The sequence below is a fragment of the Citrus sinensis genome, chromosome 8 (assembly GCF_022201045.2).
Source record: "Citrus sinensis cultivar Valencia sweet orange chromosome 8, DVS_A1.0, whole genome shotgun sequence".
NCBI lineage: Eukaryota > Viridiplantae > Streptophyta > Magnoliopsida > Sapindales > Rutaceae > Citrus > Citrus sinensis.
The window spans coordinates 7,136,481-7,160,060 of NC_068563.1; the positions used below are offsets into that span (position 1 = coordinate 7,136,481).

General features: G+C 31.9%; 1 protein-coding gene, 1 non-coding gene and 1 pseudogene across 7 annotated transcripts in view; 1 reads left to right on the forward strand and 2 right to left on the reverse strand.

Moving 5' to 3' along the window:
- Positions 1-6,684: 6,684 nt before the first annotated feature.
- Positions 6,685-7,342, reverse strand: LOC127899259 (uncharacterized; annotated as a pseudogene).
- A 211-nt stretch (positions 7,343-7,553) lies between these two features.
- The window catches only part of LOC107178136 (disease resistance protein UNI-like), an 82,011-nt gene continuing 65,984 nt past the window's right edge, over positions 7,554-23,580 (reverse strand). For 3 of the 6 annotated variants that reach the window (XM_052432288.1, XM_052432287.1, XM_052432289.1), the window contains 3 exons: positions 12,259-14,432; positions 10,950-11,727; positions 10,469-10,743 (listed from right to left, as the gene is read on the reverse strand). In XM_052432288.1, the coding sequence (XP_052288248.1) occupies positions 10,972-11,727; positions 12,259-14,432 (2,930 nt within the window). In that variant the 3' untranslated portion in view covers positions 10,469-10,743; positions 10,950-10,971. Of the gene's footprint in view, positions 8,202-10,468; positions 10,744-10,949; positions 11,728-12,258; positions 15,115-16,567; positions 16,648-16,874; positions 16,951-17,126; positions 17,315-23,580 lie in introns of those variants that run through there. The other 3 variants (XM_052432286.1, XM_052432290.1, XM_052432283.1) reach the window with 3 other exon arrangements.
- Positions 22,203-22,309, forward strand: LOC127899521 (small nucleolar RNA R71). Its single transcript, XR_008051398.1, has one exon. It is a non-coding gene; the product is annotated as a small nucleolar RNA R71 (small nucleolar RNA).

The following is a 23,580-nucleotide window of genomic DNA, read 5'->3' on the forward strand; positions in this document are numbered from 1 at the left end:
CACCAACGTTTACGTTATCAGCTGTTGCTCGAACCACTGGGGTTGGAATCACTCTCCTCTCCCTTACCAGACCTGCGTTCACCAAAAACGGATCAGAGACGCCGGTGGCTTTGCCGGCGTAAACCCTCCGATGCCTAAGTTAGCACAAGGTGTTTACGGGAAAACAGTTAAATTTAGATTCAAGAATGGTTTCTAATTTTCTCGAAGTTTGTAAGAAAATAGCCTGATTTCAATTTGGCAGCGTTTTCCCTCTCTCAGTTTTTCTGTCCTTTTCTTCATCGATTTCTTCTTCTTTTATAGCCGCTGTCCCACGTTCCTGTTTAGCCTTCATTCCCCTTTTTTCGGGTGGTGGCCGCCCCTCATGGGACTCTAACTGCTACATTGTGGGCAAACGTGGGATCTCGCATCTCTCGCAACGGTTCTGGAAAAAGCGCAACTACCGTGATTCTGTGGGATCGTGTTCCCACTTTTTCGGGGGATGAGTATCGGCTCGGAATATACCTCTGGTTGGTACTCGTCTCTGGTCGGACCATGTTCGTCTCCGTGTTCTGCTCGTACCATTTGGTTGAGGTGATTCATGCCAGCGTGGAAATAATAGCATGGCCGACCTGATGCTTTTATTTACTTAACAATAAGCACAACAAAATTTGACTGATTATTAAAAATGAGAAATGAGTTATAATGAGAATTTTGGCTTTGTGGTGAAATAAATTGGGAAGTATCAAAGTTCGCATGTAAACAATATAAATGATAAGAAGACGAAGGGAACAAAATGATAATAAGCAAGCCAAATATTAAAATGCAGATTCTACGCTTCCGCCCCCCCATACTTCAAGTTAGTGTCTCGCTAATCATTTTAGATGTATCAATTACAAAGGGAGGCCATCTATTTATAGTAAGCGTACGCCTCTAATGCTTTGCCAAGTGTCCATTGATAATATCACAAGGGCAATTAAATTGGTGTATGTGTATTACACCTCCTAAAGTCATGTTAAGATAGTTAGTGAGCTGATAAAGTTTGTTGCACGTGTGAGTTGGTTAAGTCTGCTAGAATTGAAAACGTGTAAAGCTGAGTCAGCAAGTTAGTTAAGGTTATTATGAATGCTTAGATTCAGCTCACGTGTATTGTATGTAATGCTTAGATTCAGCTCATGTAGATTGTGTATACAACTTTCTAATATTAATGATTACCGAAGCTATAGAAGTATCAAAATCGGAAAGCAAACAATTGCAAAACACATCAATGACTGGAGGTTAGGTTCTAAAACTTCCGCATTTAATTTTCAGAGCATGTTATGTATTATTCAGAAATATGCATTCACTTCAGGCACTTGACCAAGACGCATTAAACATAAAACGCGGCGTTTTCATGGACTAGTACATTCCATGCTTCGAAAGTTTATGTTTTAGACTGATTGGTTTGATACATTATTTGTTTATTGTGTTTTTCTTGCTTTAAATATTATGTTGGATTGATAAGCTTTGTACACATTTATATTGCTCGCAGTAAATAATTTATGACATTTAAAAAACTATCAACCGTCGGTCAAAAGATTTCTACTATAAATATATATACACAAAAAACTTTTAATTTGGTCAATTTGTTCTCTTATTTATTTTTGTTCTATTTCTCTTTTCCTTTCATTTCATTTTATTGTTTTATGCTACAAAATAAAAAAAATAACCTTAAAATTTAAGGGTAAAATACTCATTTTACTAAAATTCCGTTTAATATTATAAAGCTGTCAAATGTCAATGGCATAGCACACGAGTGATACAAATTAAAAACAATAAATTGAAAGTTTTTATGCATTTTTCTTTTTTTTTTTATAGTCGATTGAGATTTCCCTTCATATTTTTAAATTCAATAGGTTTAGACCGTTTAACAAATCTTAAATTAAAAAAACCCGCGGTGTAATAACAAACTCACATCAAACCCTGTACACTGTCATGTCATCCCTAATTATATTTACCACTTCATACTCACAGTGATAATAACTGTGTATCACAATTGTTTTTTTCTGGAATTGTAAGGGAATCTGATCCTGTGTTTGTGCATATGATTCAATTACTTATAGGTGATACTGTTGTGTCACCGCAAAATCTAATTGGGAAGCTTCAGCTGTCAATTTTTTTCCAAGGGTTAATTAGGTAGAACTTTCATGTCGTCGAATTTATTTGGAGATTCTAAAAGTAGTTTCCATATAAAGAGATGGACCAAAATCAACAATGTGACAAAGATACTTTAGATTTTTTTTCCTTGTGGGACACGAAAATTGATGCATGTTCCAATGCATTGCTCTATCAGAATTGGAATTAAACTTAGTTTGTATTCTCCTATTCCGAAAGCAAAACTTGTAAGTGATATTCTAAGAAGAAGAAATTAAGAACCATAACAAATTTGATGATTCTAATTTGCTAGAAATATTGCAATCCAAAACTAAGAAAGTTCAAACCAATTATTAGAAGAAAAAAGTAGGACGGAAGCTCCCAGAATATTGTTATGTGTTGTATGTTTTCAGTTTGTATTTCCCAATCAATAAGGAAAAGTAAGTACACATGTTACAAAAATTTAATAAAAAAGATTGGAAGTGACAAAACTGTCAATTTTCTAATTAACTTTCTCTCCTTTCGAATTTCCTAAGTTTGGTAGAGACTACTTAAGTGGTGTATCTATTATAAATGCCTGAAGTGAAAGTTAATGTTTTAATTGTTAAGAAAAGTTAGAAGAATAAATTTTTGTGTAAGAGAATTGGGTTTAAATTTAGAATTCCTTGGGAGGAAATGAGTCTAAATTCCAATAATATAATTCAACACTATTTATATATGTCATTGGTTGGGTGAAAAATTAATTTACATCCTTTGATGTGAAAAACTCTCTTGATCGTCTATTTTTATATGATGGTAATTTTTTATTTAAAGTGAAGTTATTGGCACCCTTTCATTATCCTTATAAAATTCTACTTCAAATAAAATTACACTTAAAGACAATAGAATTAAACAATATAGTTTTTTCTTTAAAACAAATTACTCATCTAATTTTCTACAGGTTGCTTTGTATCTAATTAAAATAAATTGTATAAATTTAAAATAATCTATTTTTTTTCAAATTTCTTATTGATTAAATATTTGTGTGCTTAAGATAGCTTTAAAATTATAAGATAATATATATAATTTAAGCCAATGATTAACATTAAAAAATTTATCTCTCATAAAAGTTTTTAATTTGTGCGTAGGGTAATAATAAAATTGCAAAAGAAATGAAAAATAGCGTAGCACCATTTTGAGTTTAAACAATGAAAAATTTAAATGAAAAATTAGAAGTGTATTTAAAAAAAGGATATTTTTGAAAATAAAATAAATAGAATTTAAAAAAAAAAGAGTTTCATGAGGGGTGCAATAGTTCAACTCTTTTGTTTATAAGTTTTAAGATGTTGGTATCCGTAGCTTAGCTTTTCCCTAATTATTGTATTAAAATGTTACAACAATGATGATCAACCCTAATTATTGTATTAGTTCGGTCATACTTTCTACAAATTTATTTACATTTAATAATTTGACCAAGACTAGGTAAGGTGCCGCCTGGAGTCATATAATTTTTTATGTCAAAAGCGCGTTTCACTTCAATTAAGCCATAAATCTCGTTTAATATGCTCATTTGTATTTTTTTTTAAAAGTTTTATTAATTTTTTTTGTTTTTAAAAATATCATTTATTTATTTTTTAAAAAATTTTTTAAAGGTAAAGAAGTGGGTAAAGTTCAAATTCAATTTTTATCCCTTGCCCCTAAGATTTGAACTTTGGTGACCAAATGTATAATAATAGGTATCTCAAGTTTCATTTCAAATGATATGCAATATATTAAGTGATTGTTAATCTTTACAAGATTTGAGTTAATTAATTGTATTATCTCACTAATTAATTGATGAGTATCATATTATTTGGAATAACTTTTGGATAAAAAAATTGTGACGGATGAAATATTCTTTTGAGAATTTATTGACTTAACTCATTTATGACTTATTGTTGCATTTAAGTGATATTGCAAATAATTTTTCCGATAATATTATTGTTTTGATGAGGAAGTTTGGAGTAAATAATACATATGGCAAGTGTGAGGTTTGCTATTGCATTTATTTTGTGGATCTATTTTAAAGCCAAAAAAAGACATTTCGATTCATTATGATTCCAGATAATTTCAAGCCATATGTCATTATTGGGATAAAAATGAAGTAAAATGGTTAAAACTATTTTTATATAATTTATAAAAATTAATGAAGCAACGACAACATTTTTTTATCATGAAAAACAATTGAAATGTGTGCGGAAAAAGAAGAAAAAAAGAAGGCATTTAAATATCTTTTTAAAAAATATGATTCAGTAAAATCATTTTACAGAATACTCTTCCAAATTAGGAATGACAAAATCCTCCACGGGTTTAGGGCCCCATGAAGCCCCACCCAAAATGGGAAAAATTTTGAATAATTTTTTGGGAATGGGGTGGGAGAAAAATAATCTCCAAATTCTTAATGGGGTGGGGTTTGGTTTTGTACTCCCCACCCCACCCCCACCTCAATCCCCATTATATATAAATATGTTTTTAATTCTTATTTAATAATTTTTATTTTATCAATTATAATGTCAATTAATAATTTTTTTTAATTTTTATGCAATATAAACAAGATATGAATGAAAGAAAATCCTATAAATTTTTCAACCCTGAAACATTATTATATTTTATTTTCTCTTTTAAGGTGCTACGCTCTTTAAATATTTTTCACTTTTAATATCATTTTAAGATATTGTTTCAAACTTTTAGATTTTTTTTAAAAGAATTTAAATACTTTATAATATGATGATGATTTTATTTTAAGTCTCTAATTTTGAACTTACTAAAATAATATATTTATACATATTATAAAATAGATAAATAGGGAATGGGGTGGGGATGGGGAAATCATTCCCCACATGAGGATTCTCCATTCCCACCCCCACTAAATTTATTAGGGAATGAGGTGGGGAATGGAGACAAAAATTTCTAACGGGGTGGGGAATGGGGTAGACCTCCCCACCCCCACCCCACCCCGTTGCCATCCATATTCCAAATGCAATTCCACATTTTTTTATTACATTGGAATATTCCAAAATTGGCACAGCTCATCAAGAATTCGGCAACTCAAATTTTATTTATCTCTCTTTGCATTTGACAAATTAAAAAGAAAAAAATTCATATATCTTCTGTTAAAAAGAAACCTTGGTAAAAATTGTAAAACAAATTACCAATTTTTTAAATTTATGCCATTATATCGTCGCTATTTTCTCGCCCACTTTCTTAAAATAGAATCAATATTTATTGATGGGTTGGGTTCCAAAGTAAGCACCAATTCAGCAAAATGGTTTTATAGCAGAAAAAGCACTTGTAAGACATTCAAATCACATTTTTCAATTTTGTCTTCTGAAATTGAGTCTTGAGTTTCCACAAGCCAAGTAGAATGGCTAAAAAATGTATGGTATCAAAGAAAGAGAAGCACACACAGAGATTATTGGGGAGATATATGAGTGTGTAATTTGTATATGTATCCCCATTAATTGTTGATAGTCCAATGGGTATATGCAAAAGGAAAAAATTGGCTGTCCTTTAAGACAAAATTGACTGTCACATGAAAATGTTAGCACACTTGCCACGCAACGAAATAAAGATTCCAAGAACAACTTTATCGTCCCCTTTCTGTCCAAACGTATGCGATAGAAATTAGTGTAAACGACACTTGAAATATATATGTAGATCCTCACACAATTGATTAAATATTTATAGTAGGATGGAGTGATAAATAGTTTCACAAAATTATTGGAATTAACTATTTAATACATGAGATCTATCTCATTAAGTATAAAAGATTGAGTGGTACTTCAAAAGCATGACGTTGCTGGCAACAAATTTAATACAAAAGTTTAACTAATTATCCTAGTTGAGATAATAAAATCTCGTGTTGAAAATAAAAGGTTTGAGGTTCGAACCTTCTCATTCAAGAAAATCAAGTCAAAATATTACATCTTCCAGCACATATCAAAGATTTTTTCAAAGGCAGACTGATAATTCAGGGTAAAACAAAAAAAACAAAAGGACTATTTGCTATTCAAGACAGGTATACCTTGGACATGAAGTCTGAATCCAAAACAAGAAGCACCTAGCTGATCTTTCACTTTCAATTTCCAAAACCCAACAAAATCTTTGTCAAAACATCTGATCTAGTCCCATATTGAGCACATTCATAGCCGTATCAACAGGTTCAAAATATTTTCCCCAAAATGAGACAGAGATTCCACTGAAGTTGAGCTGTGAATGTCCCAACGTTCTGTAATTATATGGTTTAGGATACCATGCCTATTAATCTTTTTTTTTTTCCTTTTAAAAAAAGGAAGCCATATAAATAATGCTTAAAGCATTATTTGCAACAAGGAACAATTATTTCATGCTTTCATGCATTAGAAACTTTCCAAAAATTCTAGCAAGAAAATGAAATGGAACTTTACCTAGTCACAAAATATGTATTGCTGTTAGCCCAATTGTTATGAAGTGGCTTCTGCATCAGAAGATTCCAGCTCCCACCAAGCATTGTTATCTCTCTTCTGAATACAATCTGCATCGCTCGGCATGAGTTATATCATTAATGTCTGCATCCACTTACATCATCCCAATCAAGTGCTTTTTCTCCACATCTGGATTATAAGTACCCTCTAATCTCTTCAAAACATCCCAGTCCTTCCATCACAACTAATACGACTTCCTTCCTTACTTCCCCATTAATAAATCGCTCCAAGAAAAAAAAAGCATTAGCAATTCTCTTCAACACCCCATCATTCATATCCCCTACAACAACCACCAAACACCCAAACCTTCTTTTGTCCACCATATCCACCATATAATTCCTCAACAAAACATCGGCATCTTGTGGCTTATCTAACACCATCCTAACCAAAAACCATGCTCTTTTCAACTCATCTGCAAAACCATAACCCACTTTTAGAGTCAAAATTGCGCTTGCAGCCATTTTATATTTTTTCCATCTTTATTGAATAGTTGCCAACCAAAAGCACTCTCACCTTCCCTCTAGCTGATTGTATTTGATTCGACCTTTTCTTTTATTCGCCCTCATGAATTTGCTTAGAATGATTAACAAGCTTGTCATTATTATAAAATCTCTTTCCACAATCACCAATACATACGGCTTAGCAGGCCTAATTACACCCTTGATTTCGGTTAAACAGTTCTCTTTCTTTCTTTGCTCTCTTACAACTTGAGGCACATAACTAAATGCGTGGCTATTAGCATTTTCCACCATTGATTTTTTTCAGTTTAATTGCTGCTTCAAAACGGGGTACTGAATTTAGATTTTGTTATCCAAATACCAAAAATTTCCCACATTGTATTGGACATTTTTTGGTTCTAAAGTTTATGACTGGTTTTGCGAATCAGGCTTCAAATGAGAACTTCTAAACAATAAGACAAATGGGTTTTTGAGTTTCTAATCTTGTAAACTTTGTTCTATTGTATAAGTTATGAAATCGCTGAAACATCACTACAGCTACAGGTCTTTATGTGTCAATGAACTGCAGAAGCTGATGATCTACCTATAGTAGACTTCTATTGCCCCTGCCGTTCTAGGAAGACAAACAAGTTCAGGAACTACTTCTGGACCAAACTCATAATATTGCCACTGCTTTGTGCCAATCTGAGAGGGAAAGCATATTGAAGTTCCTAAATAAGGCACATCATGATTTGATAGAAGTACCACTATGAGGAACAACTGATTTCAGGAAAGCACTAAAATATCACATAATCTGCCCCTAATGGTCTAAAGTAGTCAAGAAATGATATCAACCAAGCAAAAACACATAAATTAGTTGAGATACAAAGTTATTGTAAAAGTCAATTTTGATCACAAATCCATTAAAATTAAAAGACATCAGAAACTTAGAGAACATTATAATTTAGGACTCAGCTAAGTTGCAGATTCTGTAACTAACAGCTGAGTCCACATTGGTCTTGCATCAACTAAGTTTGGGTTGCTTTTCCTCTCTCCTGCAACGCGTGGAAGCGCCCCATTTGCTGTGTTATATACCGAGTCGGTACCGTAACAAGCTCCTATAATTTAAGTTTGATTACTGTAGACAATAGTCTGCCTTTGCTCAAAAGCTATGCTGCAAGATATAACATCTTTGCAATGTTATACTTTCTAAAAGTAATAAGAAATCATTTCAAAAAAAAAAGTAATAAGAAATGAAACCAAGGGTAAATCGAACACCAAAAGAAATTTAGTCGGCCAACCACATTATGTTCCCACACAGTCCACTAATTAAGTTAATAATTCAAGGGAATCAAAATCTAAGAAATCTCAACTTCAAGCAGAATACAAACAGACCACGATTGAAAATCACAAAATCATAAAAAGAAGCTGATTTGAAAAGGGGTGGGCCGCCTCATTTGCCCACCAACCACACCACACACACAAATACTCCGGCACACACACAAGCTCTCTAGCTTTTGTAAAAAACTCTCTTGTATATTCTCTCTTTGTGACTAATACAATCATATTCAGCCATATTGCTCTACTTCTCTCTAGCATTTTCCTCAAGTGTTCTTGCTTCGCTAGTTTGAGGAGTGGTCTAGGCTTGCTTAGCAACTTGTTTGCTATAAGGACATCTTGGTCACAAAACATGAACGTGCAAGGAAAAAAAAATATTGATACGTTCTAAAAATAATACGCATTCTTCTACAATGAACCAAAAAATTTAGGCTAATGGTAGCAAGTGAAGGAATTGTGATTTCATGTGCATTTTGTTGACATGAAGGTAAAGAGCTTTTTTTATAGTTTATATTGTTTAATATAACATTTGAATTGCAAAATAGGGGTACAAAATAGATACACGAAGGGATAAAACTAAGCTGATTATGATAAATATTGAATTATGAGATTTAGGTTTAATCATAAAGACATAAGTGGCCCACAAAGTCACGAATTGATATCATCCACGATGCAAGTTCAAACAACTGCATAATAAGTTGCCCCAAGCTAAACTATTAATCTAGTAACTATTCCAGTCAATGTGGGATAATTTTCCTATCACCATCTATCACGTGCAAGCTGAATTTGTTGCTTGGTCCTTACATGTGGTAAGGTAATATGAATCCACTTGTGCATAAATTTGGCTCCGATATTATATAGAAGCCTATGACCCAAAATTATACTTAAAGGTTATTTCAAGATTTGAGGGTTGCCTCAAGTTAATATTATTATTAGCCTGGTAACCTTTTTTTTTTTTTTTGTTGATATGTGATATTTTCCCTATAACTTTTATTAATCTTTATGCTTATGTTTTGTCATTTATCCCAAAATATAACATTAACAAAAGTTCCAAAATTTCCTTCAAGAGATATATTTGAGACAAGTAATTAGTGCAATAACTTTGTGAATTGATGAGCAAATTCAAAGAAAAGAATATATGTGCCAAACGTAATGTTTATTATTGTGTTTATTTGTAGAGCTATTTAAAGCCCAAAAAAAAAAAAAGCACAGGTCCGCTATTATTTCAAATAAGTTCAAGCCCTATGTCATTATTGGTACAAAAATGTATTAGAATGGTTAAAAATTATTTTTATTTAACTTATAAACTTAGGAAATTATCAACTATCCACCCTTAAATTGCATTGTTATAAACAATATTACAACATTTTTAGGTTGTATCATTCATCTACCATAAATTTACAATATGCATCATTTATCCACCAAATCATTAACTTCATTAAAAAGTGATAGACATCACAAGGGTAATTTAGACATTTAACACACAAAAAAAAAAGAGAAATTATCTAAGCTTACCATGTTATCAAAATTGCTACAAAATTTTAAATTTGTTCAATTTTCCAATCTAAGTTTATGACCTCCAAGATGTTAATTGCAGTTTGTAATTAATGAGTTCATAAGGATAATTTAGACACTCAATATACAAAATACAAAATAAAATAATGGCTTAAAACATTAAAACAAAAAACTACTTTTTATAATTGATATTCAATAATACACACAAACTCTATTTTTTCTTAATTAAAAATATTCTAATTTATTTTCTTAATTTATCATCATAAATTTACATTAACAAACTAAATCCACAAATTACCCTAAACCATAATTCATAAATGCCCAATCAATCTAATAGTTTAATTCGATTTCATAATTAAAAAAGCTAAAGTTATTATATTAGTTATGGTGCAAAGTCAAAAATGCCCTTAAATTCAAGGGTAAAATAACATTTTATTTAAATTCTATAAATTATTCTAACAATGTTAACATTTTGATCAAAAATGCCCATAAATGCCCAAAATGTGTGCTACTACTAAATTGGCCCAATTAATGCCCATCGAAAAGGCCATCAATTTTGTCAAAATTTAAACAATTAAAGAAACAATGATCGCAAACGGAACATGTGAATTTTGAAGTTGAATAAATCTTGAGATACATACAACAAAACCTTGAAACTTTATTCTTCACAATTTGAGCATGCACTAAATATTAAACAAGTATAGAACAAAGCTTATTTTTAGCTTCTTCTGCGAACTGAAGACGCTGAACGAAGCTTTTTTTTTTTTGGATTTTTGGAATTTTTTAAAATCATTTATGTTCGCTGCCATCTTTTTCTTCGCTGGCGTCTTCATTGGCATCTCCTCGTCTGTAGTTTGCTGTGCCTATATATCCAACCAATAAATTGGGCATTAAATATGAATGATGAATAAAATGATATAAAAAAACAAACAAACAGAGAAAATTATAATATAACACATATATATTGAAAGAGAAATTTTGATTTTAGGATAGATCAATTAGCTATCACAAACGAAAACATGAACCAACTATGTATAGAGTCAATTAACTAAAGTTCTCAAGAGTTGACCTGTGCTCCAGAATTCTTGGAATCATCTATCTCCTTCTGAATTTAGACGAAGCTTGGGACAATTATTAACATCTACAGACTTGGCACATGGAAATGGGATCTGATAACCCGCAGGCCAAAAGTTGGTGAGGTTTGGTAAATCTGTCACTTCCAAGTCCCGAAGTTCATTCATAACAATTTCATTGTAATCCGTGACGTCTGCTCCATCTTTATGCCAGAATACTTCTTCTAATTCATCATTATCTGTTATCCATAGGCACTCCAGTTTTTGAAGACTTGGAGCTACGCTGATATGAAATAGATGCTTTAGTTTGGGGCAACGACGGACACAGATAACTGTGAGTTTTGGGAAACATACAGGTTGGAGATGATCCTCATCCTCATCCTCATCAATGATTTGCTCTAATTCCGAGCAATTCAAAATATATAACTCCTTCAATTGCAACAGATTTCGAGCAAGTGTTGATGAGAAGAGACGTCTCAGCATAGTGCACCCGCTTACCATTAATTCGACAAGACTTTGCAGGCTAAAATTATGCGTGGGACCTACGTGATATAATACTTGCAGTTCTAGAAGACCTTCCAATACCAACGACTTCAAACATGGGAATAGTTTGTTTTCTTCTCCTTCAGCGATAATAGCTTCCAATTGAAATACCACCTGTACTCCAAGATCTCCAATACGCAAATTTTCCAAATTTTTTAATCCGTGCTTCAACAGTGCTGGAATCGTGTCACGCAAATGGGAACAATTGGCCACATCTAGAGTTTTTAAGTTCTGAGACAAATAAATAAATAACTTGATGCAATTAAAATCTATTAGCGGCTAGGATTATCACATGATAAGTGATGAACACCGCAAAAATATCATAATACATATGTAAACTAATAAAATAATTAAAAAGTAATGGATTTTTAAAAAAAATTGAAATTAGTTAAAAGAGATCATGTGAAGTGATATAAATGTGACATTAGATTGTTTTAGAAAAAATATTATTCTATTAATTTATATGGCTTGATCAACTATTTAATTGAATTTGAATAATATTATATACACTTCAGAAGTATTTGCATCAATTCTTTCTAAACCAAAATGAAATATGACTTTCATTTGAAGAATGGTTTTAGGCTCTAAAATAAAGGAATTTCCTTAAGATATTTGAGCATTATTATTATCATCACCACATCCACGATCATCATCATCTCCACAGGACCAAATAATTAATGGCTGATCATAAAATTTATTGCTAAACTATCATTTCGAGTAAAATTGAAGGAAAAGAAAAAACATAAACACAAACGAACATACCTCTCCAAGATACTGCAAATTGGCTTCAAGTTCAGTATTGTTGATGGTCAATTTGGGACTGCTCTGAAGTTCTAACTCTTCCAATGCCGGCCATGTTGAATAATAATTTTCTGAACAGAAGCTGATGAGTCCTGGGAGATTACGAAGTGTTAATTTTCTCAACGAAGGGAGCACAAGTATTGTATTTCCATCTCCTACACTTATTTCCCTTTCATTATGATCAAATTTTGCTTCGACGATACATTCCAGTCTCTCGCATCCACTTACAATGAGACTTTTAAGCTGCTCCAAACTTCTAGCTTGTGACAACGTGAAGATATATGTCAACTTGTTGCACCTATGCACATTCAATTTTGTAAGAGTTTGGAGACTGATCACATGTTGGGCGGGCGCCTTCCATATCCACTTCAGTTCTGGTAAGTCCCCCATAGATAACTTTGCTAATATTGAGAGACTCTTTCCATGCGGCGACTTAGAGGCATCCATTATGCATTCTAAATCTTCGCAATCGCCGACATCAAGACAAGTCAACTCATTTAAGCCCCTTTCATCGATGCTTGGCACAATATTATGACAACCTATTAACCCACTCAAACGAAGAAATTTCAGATTTTGATACAATGCTGAAAAAATACCGAGCGAGGTCGCTTCAGGAGGGTAATTCTTAATGATTAAGCTCCTTGTTTCATCACCATCTTCCATTTCATCATCAACTCCTTTACCTTTACGGATGATGTATCTTTGCAATTTCAGGAATGTAAAGTCTTTTGGAAGACATACAACAGATCTGTCGGTTTGGGAGTTCAACTCAGCAAGCCTAGCATTACTTTCTTCTGAACTCATCCCTTCAACCTCCCAATTTTTTATCCGACCATAAAATTCTTCCAAATGAGGAAATTTTTTTATCGTAATGGGAGAAATGGAGCCAGTAGCAATATACAGAAGTTTCAATATACGATGTTCATCCGACAATTCTTCAAGAATTTTAATGGGAGACTGCTCGAGAAAAAAAAGTTCAAGCCTCTTCAACTTTCCAAGGAAAGACGCGTCACTCACCTCACATCGAATCAACTGCAGAACCTGGAGGTCGGTGAGGATCTGAAGCGATTTAAGTGAAAGAACTCCACCTATTATAGTGACAACTTTCAATGCCGGCATCCTTTCAAAAAATTGTTCTGGAACTTGCAATCGGTGGTCGTATTCAGGATTCTCCAATCGCAAAATATGAAGGTTAGGGCATACCAAACCACTAGGAAGCTCTTCTTTTTTATTTCCCACCAAAGAGATTCCTCTGTATTGTTCCAGGCCTTCTTTCATTGCCCGTTCTGCTAATCCAATGCCAACTTTACTAAAAAATTTCTTCTCCTCTAGAACTATTGAGCCTATCCATATGGCTACATCACGAACTATGTCATGCATTTTCACAGATCTGTCATTACCAGTGTCTAACAGCAGTGACGCAGCTTTGAGCGCGTTAATTGTTCCATGCAGTCGGCTTCTGGCATTTTCTATTGACGGAGCACATTGATACCAAATAACCCCTACTGCGTATCCAACCAAATCCTCCAAATAAATCTCATAATCTTCTGGAAACAGAGAACACAACAAGAAGCATAACTTGGACTCCTCACTATTTAAATTGTCGTAACTGAATTTGAGACAACCGTAAACGTCTTGGTCATCCTTGTCAATACCTTCTATTGCATAGAGTTTTGCTTCCCTTAGGTTAGATAGTGCTAGATTCCAATCATCAAATCCTTTTTCTCTTAGTGCACTTCCAACAGCTTCAATAGCTAAAGGCAGCCCCTTACATTCGTCAGCAACTTGTTTTGAAACACCATCCAAGGAGGAGTCGTTTACATTAATACGGGCATTCATTTTTAGGAGAGTCAATCCTTCTTCTGGTGTTAGTGTACCAAGTTCAATCTGTGGGTAACAACCGAAAAAACCACAAATTGACTTTTTGCGACTGGTTAGAAGGATTTTGCAACAACTGTCTCTATCACTAATGGGAATACCTAATTTTTTCTCCAAGTCGAGTTGTTTCCAAACATCATCAAGGATTATGAGGATTTTGCTGCTTTTACTCTCAGAAAACATCAACCGCAATCGATCTGCTCTCTCTTTTTCATCTATCTCATTTAACTCCCAGCCTAACGACTTTACCAGCTCACCTTGAACCTTTATTATATCTGGATCCTGAGACACAGTGACTATCCCCACCTTATCGAAATCCTTTTGTTGCCGAAGTTGATTGCCCACAAATTTTGCCAGGGTTGTCTTTCCTACGCCACCGAGACCATGCAATCCCACCATCTTTATGCTCGCTTTTTTCAGGGCGTCAATGATCTGATTGCGAGCTGATTCTGTGGTCTCGAAGGTAGAAGAAAAATAACTTGGTAAACTTAATTCTCTCTCTAATGTTAGAGGTTTAGGACGGGCAACTGTGCTGAATTTGCTGCGGTCTTGTAGCAGATCGGACAACTTGCTAGTCTTCTTTGAAGCTTTTCTACCCAGCCAGTATCGCCAACCCCAATTAGGACACCATCCATTAAGACAACTCTTCTTTTCATCTATCTTTGCTTTCAAATTTTGAACGTCGGCCATTTCTTTGTCTACATCCTCCAGCCACTTCTCTACATCTTTCTCGATTACAATGGCGCGGTGTTTTTGTCGTTCTTCTTCTACTCTTTCATTGATGCCACCTCGTGCCTCCTTCAAATTGGTTTCTTTAACCTTAAGTTCTTTATCTATGCTGTTGAAACAGAGCAGATAGCGAGCTTGGTTTATGGTTGCATCCGCCAATAATTCTCCAAGCTTTGATGCAACACCTGATAAAATTTCCATGCTATTTATCTGCAATTAACAAGTTGATCTCAGTATGCTATAAGCAAAACATCAAGGCTTGATCACAAGATCGAACGAGAACGTTTAATTGCTTTAATTTTCTTTTTTTTGGGATTATTAACGCCATCTTTGATCAATAAGAGCAAAATGCAAAACAGAAGAGAATGAAATAAGGTTAACGTTATATATGATGGATTACATTGAAATTGGATTACTTTAGAAATTTTTAAATAAAAATATCAAACAACAAATTTTATAGAATCCGGATAAACCTAAGAGTTTGTTGTGCATGGGGAATATGATAAAAGTGATGAATAACTGAAAAAGCCACCCATAATAACAATTAAAAAGAGTATTAGAGATTAGAGGAGTTCAACATTCCATGCAAGCCCACTCACGATAAATTTTGAATGGTTTCAACAGGATTACCCTTTTTTTTAACTTTAATAAATATTCTAATAAAATAATACCATAATTTCAAATAATATCTTAATTTCTTTTTCCTTTAAATTGTCATTGAACTCACATATTGGATAATTAACTTAATCATTTGTTAAATTATTTATTACTCTATCTTATTATTGGATAGATATAAATGACACCTTATTTGGTATGATAAAAAATTGGGGTAAATTTTCTTTTATTCTCATAAGTTTGGACCTATTACTAGTTATAGTATTTGTATTTTTTAAAATTTTACCTAAACGGTCCATGTCATATCTTTTATAGCCATCGAACATGACTTTTCAAGTGTAAGATAATAATTTTGTCTGTTATAAATTAAAATTCAAATGAATCAATCATGCAATAAATGAAACGTAAATAATATTAATTAGGTTTTAATTGGAAATAAATATAAAAAATTGATTTTTTTATTAATTTTTGTGAATTCTTTTAATGTTCGAATTAGAATTGAATAATTTGTATAAGGATAATTTCTAGGAAGATAATCTGCAAAATAAGCTTATGTGTCGAATTTAAAAGAGTTATATTAGTAATCATATATTTATCAAAATTTTTTAATAAAATTTTTGTTTAAGAATTGGCCAAACGGGTTTCACGAAGAAAATAGAAGAGCATGAACAGCGCCACTCTCAATTTTTATTGTGGTTGTAAAATTGAAAAGACGCATTAAATGGACCAATTTGAAATGGCAAGAGAGCATAATGGACTCATGTTGGGACTTGGATAGGAAAATTAATTTTATTTTAAAAGTATGGTCAACATTACTGACTTGGAGGTGATTGACGTTAAGTTAAATTAATACAAGCAAATGGTAAAAATAATTTAATGAAAATTAATTAATAAAAATGAATTAAAAATAAGAACTTAAGATCATGATCATTTATATCCGTATGTTTTTAATCCAACGGCTCAGAATTGGCATAAAACAAGCTCGTATAGCCATTGGAAGTAAAACAAAAATCAATTTAAGAGCCTATGAAACAATAAGATCTCATACCTTCTTCGTTATATATCCTCAATTACTGCTGAAAGCTCCAGTTAAGAGAGTCGCACAAGTTCGGAGAAAATTATAAAAAGCTGCATATGGCAATATAAGTAAACATCAGATCCAAACGACATCGGATATATCTACCCAATTAACATCTCATATAAGTCCTTGTTCTCAGTCAAATATTTCATCCTTAGAAAAAAGAAAAAAAAAGATTGCAATAATAACTGTATGTTTTTAATCCAACGTGCAAAATTGGCATAAAACAAACATCAAGTTAAGACTTTAGAGCCTATGAAACAATAATATCTCATACCTTCTTCCGTTTATATCTTCAATTACTGCTGAAAGCTCTAGCTAGAGAGTCGCACAAGTTCAGAGAAAATTAAAAGCTGCATCCAGCAATATAAATAAACATGAGATCAAAACAACATAGGATATATCTAGCTAATTAACATCATATATAACTCCTTGATCTCAGTCAAATCTTTCATTCTTAGGAGATAAAAAAAAAAATTGAAATAATAACTGTTCAGTGACATAGGATTAGGAAGCAAAAGTAACATACCAAAATGAGAGCAGCCAGTTCACAGATGACAGATCCGGTGACTTCAAGAGCATAAAAAATTATTGAACTTTGGTAGAAAGGTCTGAGTCGTGTTTCACAAAATTATTGAACTTTGTATTTGGGGTATTTTTTTGGTTGTTAAGTGAATGAGTTTAAATCTAAAACATTTATTTATATATTTCTTGTTGGGAAGAATTTAAATCTTATTCTTATTAGACTTATTCTTTTTAAACAAAGGTAGATTTTTCTCTTTGTGTTTAACGTGCATTTTAAAATTAATGTTCAACATATCTTTAGATTCTATTATAAATATTCATATTTAAAATTTCAACAGATTTCATAATATATAAAGAGAGAGAATAACGTTTCTAAAAAGAAATTTATTAAGTTAAAGAATAATTCAAATGATAAAATAACACACTTTAATATATACATATCTTTAGATTCTTTAGTATAATAAAATATACTGTATTAAAATATATTTTTTGTTTACTTTTTTTAATATATCTCTTAATAATTTAAGTATATATATATATATATATATATATAATTTTTTTAAAAATAGACAATTTAGAGTTAAACAACGGACATTATGGGGGCCTTTACTAGACTACCAATCTACCATTTTGGATTGCAATAAAGTTAAAATGGGTTACTTTCAAAAGAAAGAAAAAGTGACAATCACTCTTGTCGGCCAATACATCAACTTTTTAGCTGGATTATTACCACCACAAAACTAAATTATTGCAAGCACTAGCAAAAAGCAATCGATGATTTCGCAATTTGGCTGTCAAAAAGCAAACTAGATCACGATTCCTCCATTAAAAATGGTGCTTTTTTTTTTTTATTAAATAAGTAAAAATTAAACCAACAATTCAAAATAGAGGATTGTAGATGCGTATAAACTGAAGAAGGTAAATTTTTCGTGTGTGTAAATATTTTAGTTAACATGAAAGAATTCTAACAAAGTTAATATAAGAGTATCATAGCAGTACAAGAGTAAATATATATATGTGTGTGAGTGAAGGAAGAAAAAAAAATTAAGAATAATTTTGGCATTTTGATGGGTTTTATAGAGTAAAATCTATATTTTTAAATATGATAATTCTTTAATTTAATTTGATGTTATGAAAAAAGGGCATTTTAAATATGTTTTAAGATAAAGTGAAAACAGTAGACTACCAATATACCATTTTGGATTGCAATAAAGTGAAAATGGGTTACTTTCAAAAAAGAAAAGGTGACTCTGAGTTCTCCATTTCATCTTGTCGGCCAATACATCAACTTTTTGCTGGATTATTATCACCGTCAAAAATAAATTATTGAATCACAAGCAAAAAGTAATCTGTCGTCATCTTGATTCCGTAATTTGGCTGTCAAAATAGAGGGTAAAACTACGTTGTCATTAAATATATAATTGTACAGTTGTATTAATAAAATTTAATGACTGAAAATAACAATGGTACTGTATTGCTATTGGAATATAACTGGACTCCACAATGCAATCCATAAAGATTACCATACCTCGTTTAAAAAAAATACTGTTTCTGATGAAATAAATGAAAATTAAACTTGCAATCTACCACGAACACACCATTCAATAACCCGTTTATTTCTCCTTAAATTTTTAATCTCAATGAAACATAAATCTAATGGGAACTACACATATATAAAAATACTATAGATTGAAGAAGTTGATTTTTTCTTGTGTGTTAAGTGTTTTTGGTTAATACGAAAGGATTCTAGCAAGTTAATACAAAAGTTTTATAAATTCACAGTAGTGCAAGAGATTTTTTTTTCTTTTGATATTAAGAGTTTTCGAGATAAAAAAAAATAGGTGAAAGAAGAAGATGAGAGAAGAAAAAATATTAAGAATAGTTTTGGCATTTTGATGCGTTTTATAGAGTAAAATCTATATTTTATAGTATAAAATGGTACACCCAAAATTTAATGATAAAATTTTAGGAAAAAATTGCACTCTTCAAGAAAAAAAAAAAGGCTCAGCTTAGCTCAAAATTTTTTTATTAATCGTCTAGTCGCTAATGTAATCTCTTTTTTATGAGATTATTTGGCGTTTTAATTTAGTCCATTGTCAGCAATCCTAAAATCATCTCCAAAATTTTACTCTTTAAATATCTATTTGCTTATTTATGTGGTAAATAGAAGTTAAAAAAATATAATATTCTCCAAAAGACACTTCAAATAAAAATAAATTAATATTATTTTAATCAAATAATTATTTTTTTAAAGAAAAAATCAATAGTAATTAAAGCACTTCTCTCTATTTCTTTAATGAAAAGTAATAAAATACAAATTGAAGAGAGAGAAAGTAACTTTCTAAATTTGAAAAGAGAGAATCAATTCTTATTTGAAGAATTTTAATTAGAATGTCTTTTGAAATTTTATATATTAATATAACTTTTCAAATAAATAATAAAATCTTATTTAAAAAATATTTTTAGTTAGCTTTTATGTGCATCTATTTTTATTTGAAATATGTTTCAAGCTTGAATAAAATCTGCGGGACAACTGGTAAGTAATAAAGCTCATCATTTTTTTATTTTGAAAATAAAGGAAATCACTTACACTTAGCATGATATTATTTTTGACAAGTCATTTTTTTGGTAGATTATTTTTTCTGACACGCTCTTAGATTTAGTGAAAATAAATTGTATACTTTTAATGAAGAAAAGTAAAGATCAACAAAATATTTTGTTGTTTTCGACAATTTTGAGTTGTCAAGTGCGCCTGGTACCCTTTTTTTTTTAACTTTTGAGTTGTTGTTTAATTTGTATTATAATTAATTATCATGGACCCACGTGCCATTGTTTCCATTTCAAGTTTCATAATTTAACAGTAGAAATGGGTTCCACAGATAATTTATTTTGTAATTTTTAAATAATTACCAAAATATAATAAATAAGGTAATAATAATTAATAAAAAAAGTAGATTTTAAGATGGAAAAATCTAATAAATAAGGTAATAATAATTAATAAAAAAAAGTAGATTTTAAGATGGAAAAATCTTTTTGTGTACTTAATAAAAAGATGATAAGAATGGGATGCTTTTGGTTTACATTCTCATTGCTATTCATACTGAAAAATTACATCAAAATTTAATTAATAAATCAGTGAACTACATATTTATTAAATTTAAGCTATTTTAATAAGTCATAAATATACTAAGGTGGCATTTATTTTTTAACTTAATGACTTAAAATGACTTAATTTAATTAATTAAGTTAGTTAGAGGTGTTTGTTTTTATAACTTAATAAGACTTTTTAGATAATTTTGACTTAATAAAATAAGCTAATTTTTTTGGCTTTTTACTTAATGGAGAAATTTGAATTAAGTCAATTACTTATTAATGTAAAAAATATCCATGTTTTATAATTTATTTTTCATGTCTATTCCAAAACTCACCCATAGATATTTACCCCACATAAAAATATCCCTATTTTTTCTTTCTTATATTATATACGATAAAATTTAAAATTTATGGTATTTTATATATTAAAATTCTAAAATAATTATGTATTCACTTGAATATAGTTTTACTTATAAATGTTAAAATATTGTGGTATTTAATATATTATTTATTTGACATTCAAATTTAATAAGGATACAAATGTAAAAGTACATATTTTTCAGTTTTTTCAATTGAAAAAAACAAACAACTTAATACTTATTTTCTGAGATTTAGACGAAAAAATAAACATATTATTCAGATTCAGACATTCAGATCTATTCAGAATTCAGACTAATTCAGACTAATTCAGATCTATTCAGATTTCAAACAAAAAAACAAACGCCACCTAAGTTAAAATAGTAGTAAACCCATTGTTACACAATACTTTCCATTGAGTGTTCACCATTTTAAGATAATCACACCGGAAGTGCTATTATAGCTGTCTCATGGAAAGCCTTCACCAATAAAATTCCGGTGAGCAAAGTTGGTCATAAGAAAAAGGAGGATAGAGCACATACATCCAGTTTTTATACCCTTTGATGCTCAGTCGACAAGTGCCAATGCTATAGACACAAACCATAAAGTTATGGTTTGCAAAATCCAAGAAGGAGGAACAAGAGAAAGGCATCTAATATTCCTTTATTAGATGCTATAAAACAAATACCTCAATATGCTAAAGTCTTTCTCTTGTTCCTCCTTCTTGGATTTTGCAAACCGGCTTGGAAAAGGAGGAGGTATCACAATAGGTATGGGTTTCGCCCTGGTGGGTTCCGCATCATGAGATTGAGGCATCAATTCATTCTTCTCAAGCTCATCTTCTACATGCTTTGTCACTTTCTTACTAGACTCTTGCAACTCCTTCCCACTTCTAAGGATGACAGCACTAACGTTTTGCTTTGGATTCACCTCAGATTGTGAAGGCAATCTCCCTAACACTTGAGACTCCAGACGACTCACTGTAGTCGCCAATTGACTCATTTGGTTCTCCAAGTTCTGAATGCTTGCTGTAGTTGCCTGCTGAAATTGTTGAGTGTTAGTCGCAAGTGATTTAACAATTTCTTCAAGAGATATACCTGACTTGGAGTTTGACTGTGGAGGTGCTGGTTGTCTTGGTGGATACTGTTGTGGGAATCCTGACGGTCTAACTCCATAGCTGAAGTTGGGATGATCCTTCCATCCCGGATTGTATGTTTGTGCATAAGGATCATACCTCCTCTGAGGCATGCCTGGAAATCCTCCAACTGCATTGGCTTGTTCAACGGGTTCTTCTTGAAGTGTAGGATACATATCGGTTGAATGGCCCATATTGTAACAAATGCCACAAGTCTTCACCTGTTGCACATTACCTACAACAAACTTTTCCACAAGAGAAGTAAGTTTATCTAAACGTTGTTCAACAGAAGAAATATTTACCTCATTCACCTTCCTTGAAGTGGGATCTTGCCTGCTGCCAAATTATTGTGCGTTGGCAGCCATATTTGATATCAACTCCCTTGCTTGAGTAGGAGTCTTGTTCACCAACACGCCTCCACTAGCAGCATCTATCATACTTCTATCCATCAATGATAGTCCTTCGTAAAAATATTGAATAAGAAGTTGATCAAAAATCTGATGCTGAGGACAGCTGGCACACAATTGTTTGAATCGCTCTCAATACTCATACAAAGTCTCCCCAGGAAGTTGTCTAATCCCACAAATATCTTTTCTGATGTTGGCAGCTCTTGAAGCAGGAAAGTACTTCTCGAGGAACTGCTTCTTCAAATCATTCCACGTTGTAATCGATCCAGGAGGCAAGTAATACAACCAGTCTTTAGCTAGCCCATCTACAGAGAACGGAAAAGCACGCAGCTTAATCTGCTCTTCAGTCACGCCTTGTGGCTCATACTTGAACACACAATATGAAACTCCTTAAGATGTTTATGAGGATCTTCACCTGCAAAACCATGAAACTTGGGTAATAAATGAATAAGACCAGACTTTAATTCAAAATTTACCTCCAAGTCTACATATTGAATGCAGAGTGGTTGTTGATTCAAGTCTGGTTCAGCTAACTCTCTAAGAGTTCTTTCTACAGGTGCAGCTCTATTCATCACTTGTTCTTCTGAATCGCTAGATGATTCAACTAAATCAGGCACCGTATCTGTTTCAGAAAGCAAAGGCGACGAGGATCGTTGCTTAGCTCGCTTTGTCTGCTGTCTCAGCTGGAGAGCTATCTTCTCAATTTCAGGATCAAACGAAAGTGTACCTGTACGAGAAGAACGAACCATACACCAAGTAAAACGTAAAAAGGATTAAATAAATGACACCAATCCCCGGCAACGGCGCCAAAATTTGATGGTTGTCGAAGCCAACAAAAATAAATTCCTACTCTAAATAAATTGTGTATAGTGATTGAGCAGGGTCGTGTCCACAGAGATCGGTAATTATTTAAATCCTTTTGAAACGTAAAACGTAAAATGGGGGAATTGTTGACAATAATAAAAATCAAATTGAAATAACAGGAATGCAAATTAAAGTTGTAATTCAAATTGGAGAAAGCTCTGGTTGAAGGAATTAACTCAGCTTGATTCGACTACTGATCATTGATTCAAATATAGATTATTATTATTACTTATGAATAGACCGGTTATAGCTACTGAGACCCTCTAATAGTCAATCTCTCCTTAACTAGTCGATAACCAAGGTACGACCGTTGGTTATTTCCCTAATCAATAGACAATCCTAGATACGATCATAGGATTTAATCAATTGACAGCCTGAGAAACCAAAGAGACCCAAATCCTAATCAACACATATGATGATTCATTTAAATTAGATTGTTTATTCTCACAACACAACTCTCTGCTATGTTATTTGTCACAAACATTAAATTCTTCATACGATGAATCCTTTAATTGACAATAGATTAAGTTGATAATTAAATAGTGGCCAATTACCTAATTAACAAACATAATCATGAAACTAATTCAGAGAATAAACAAATA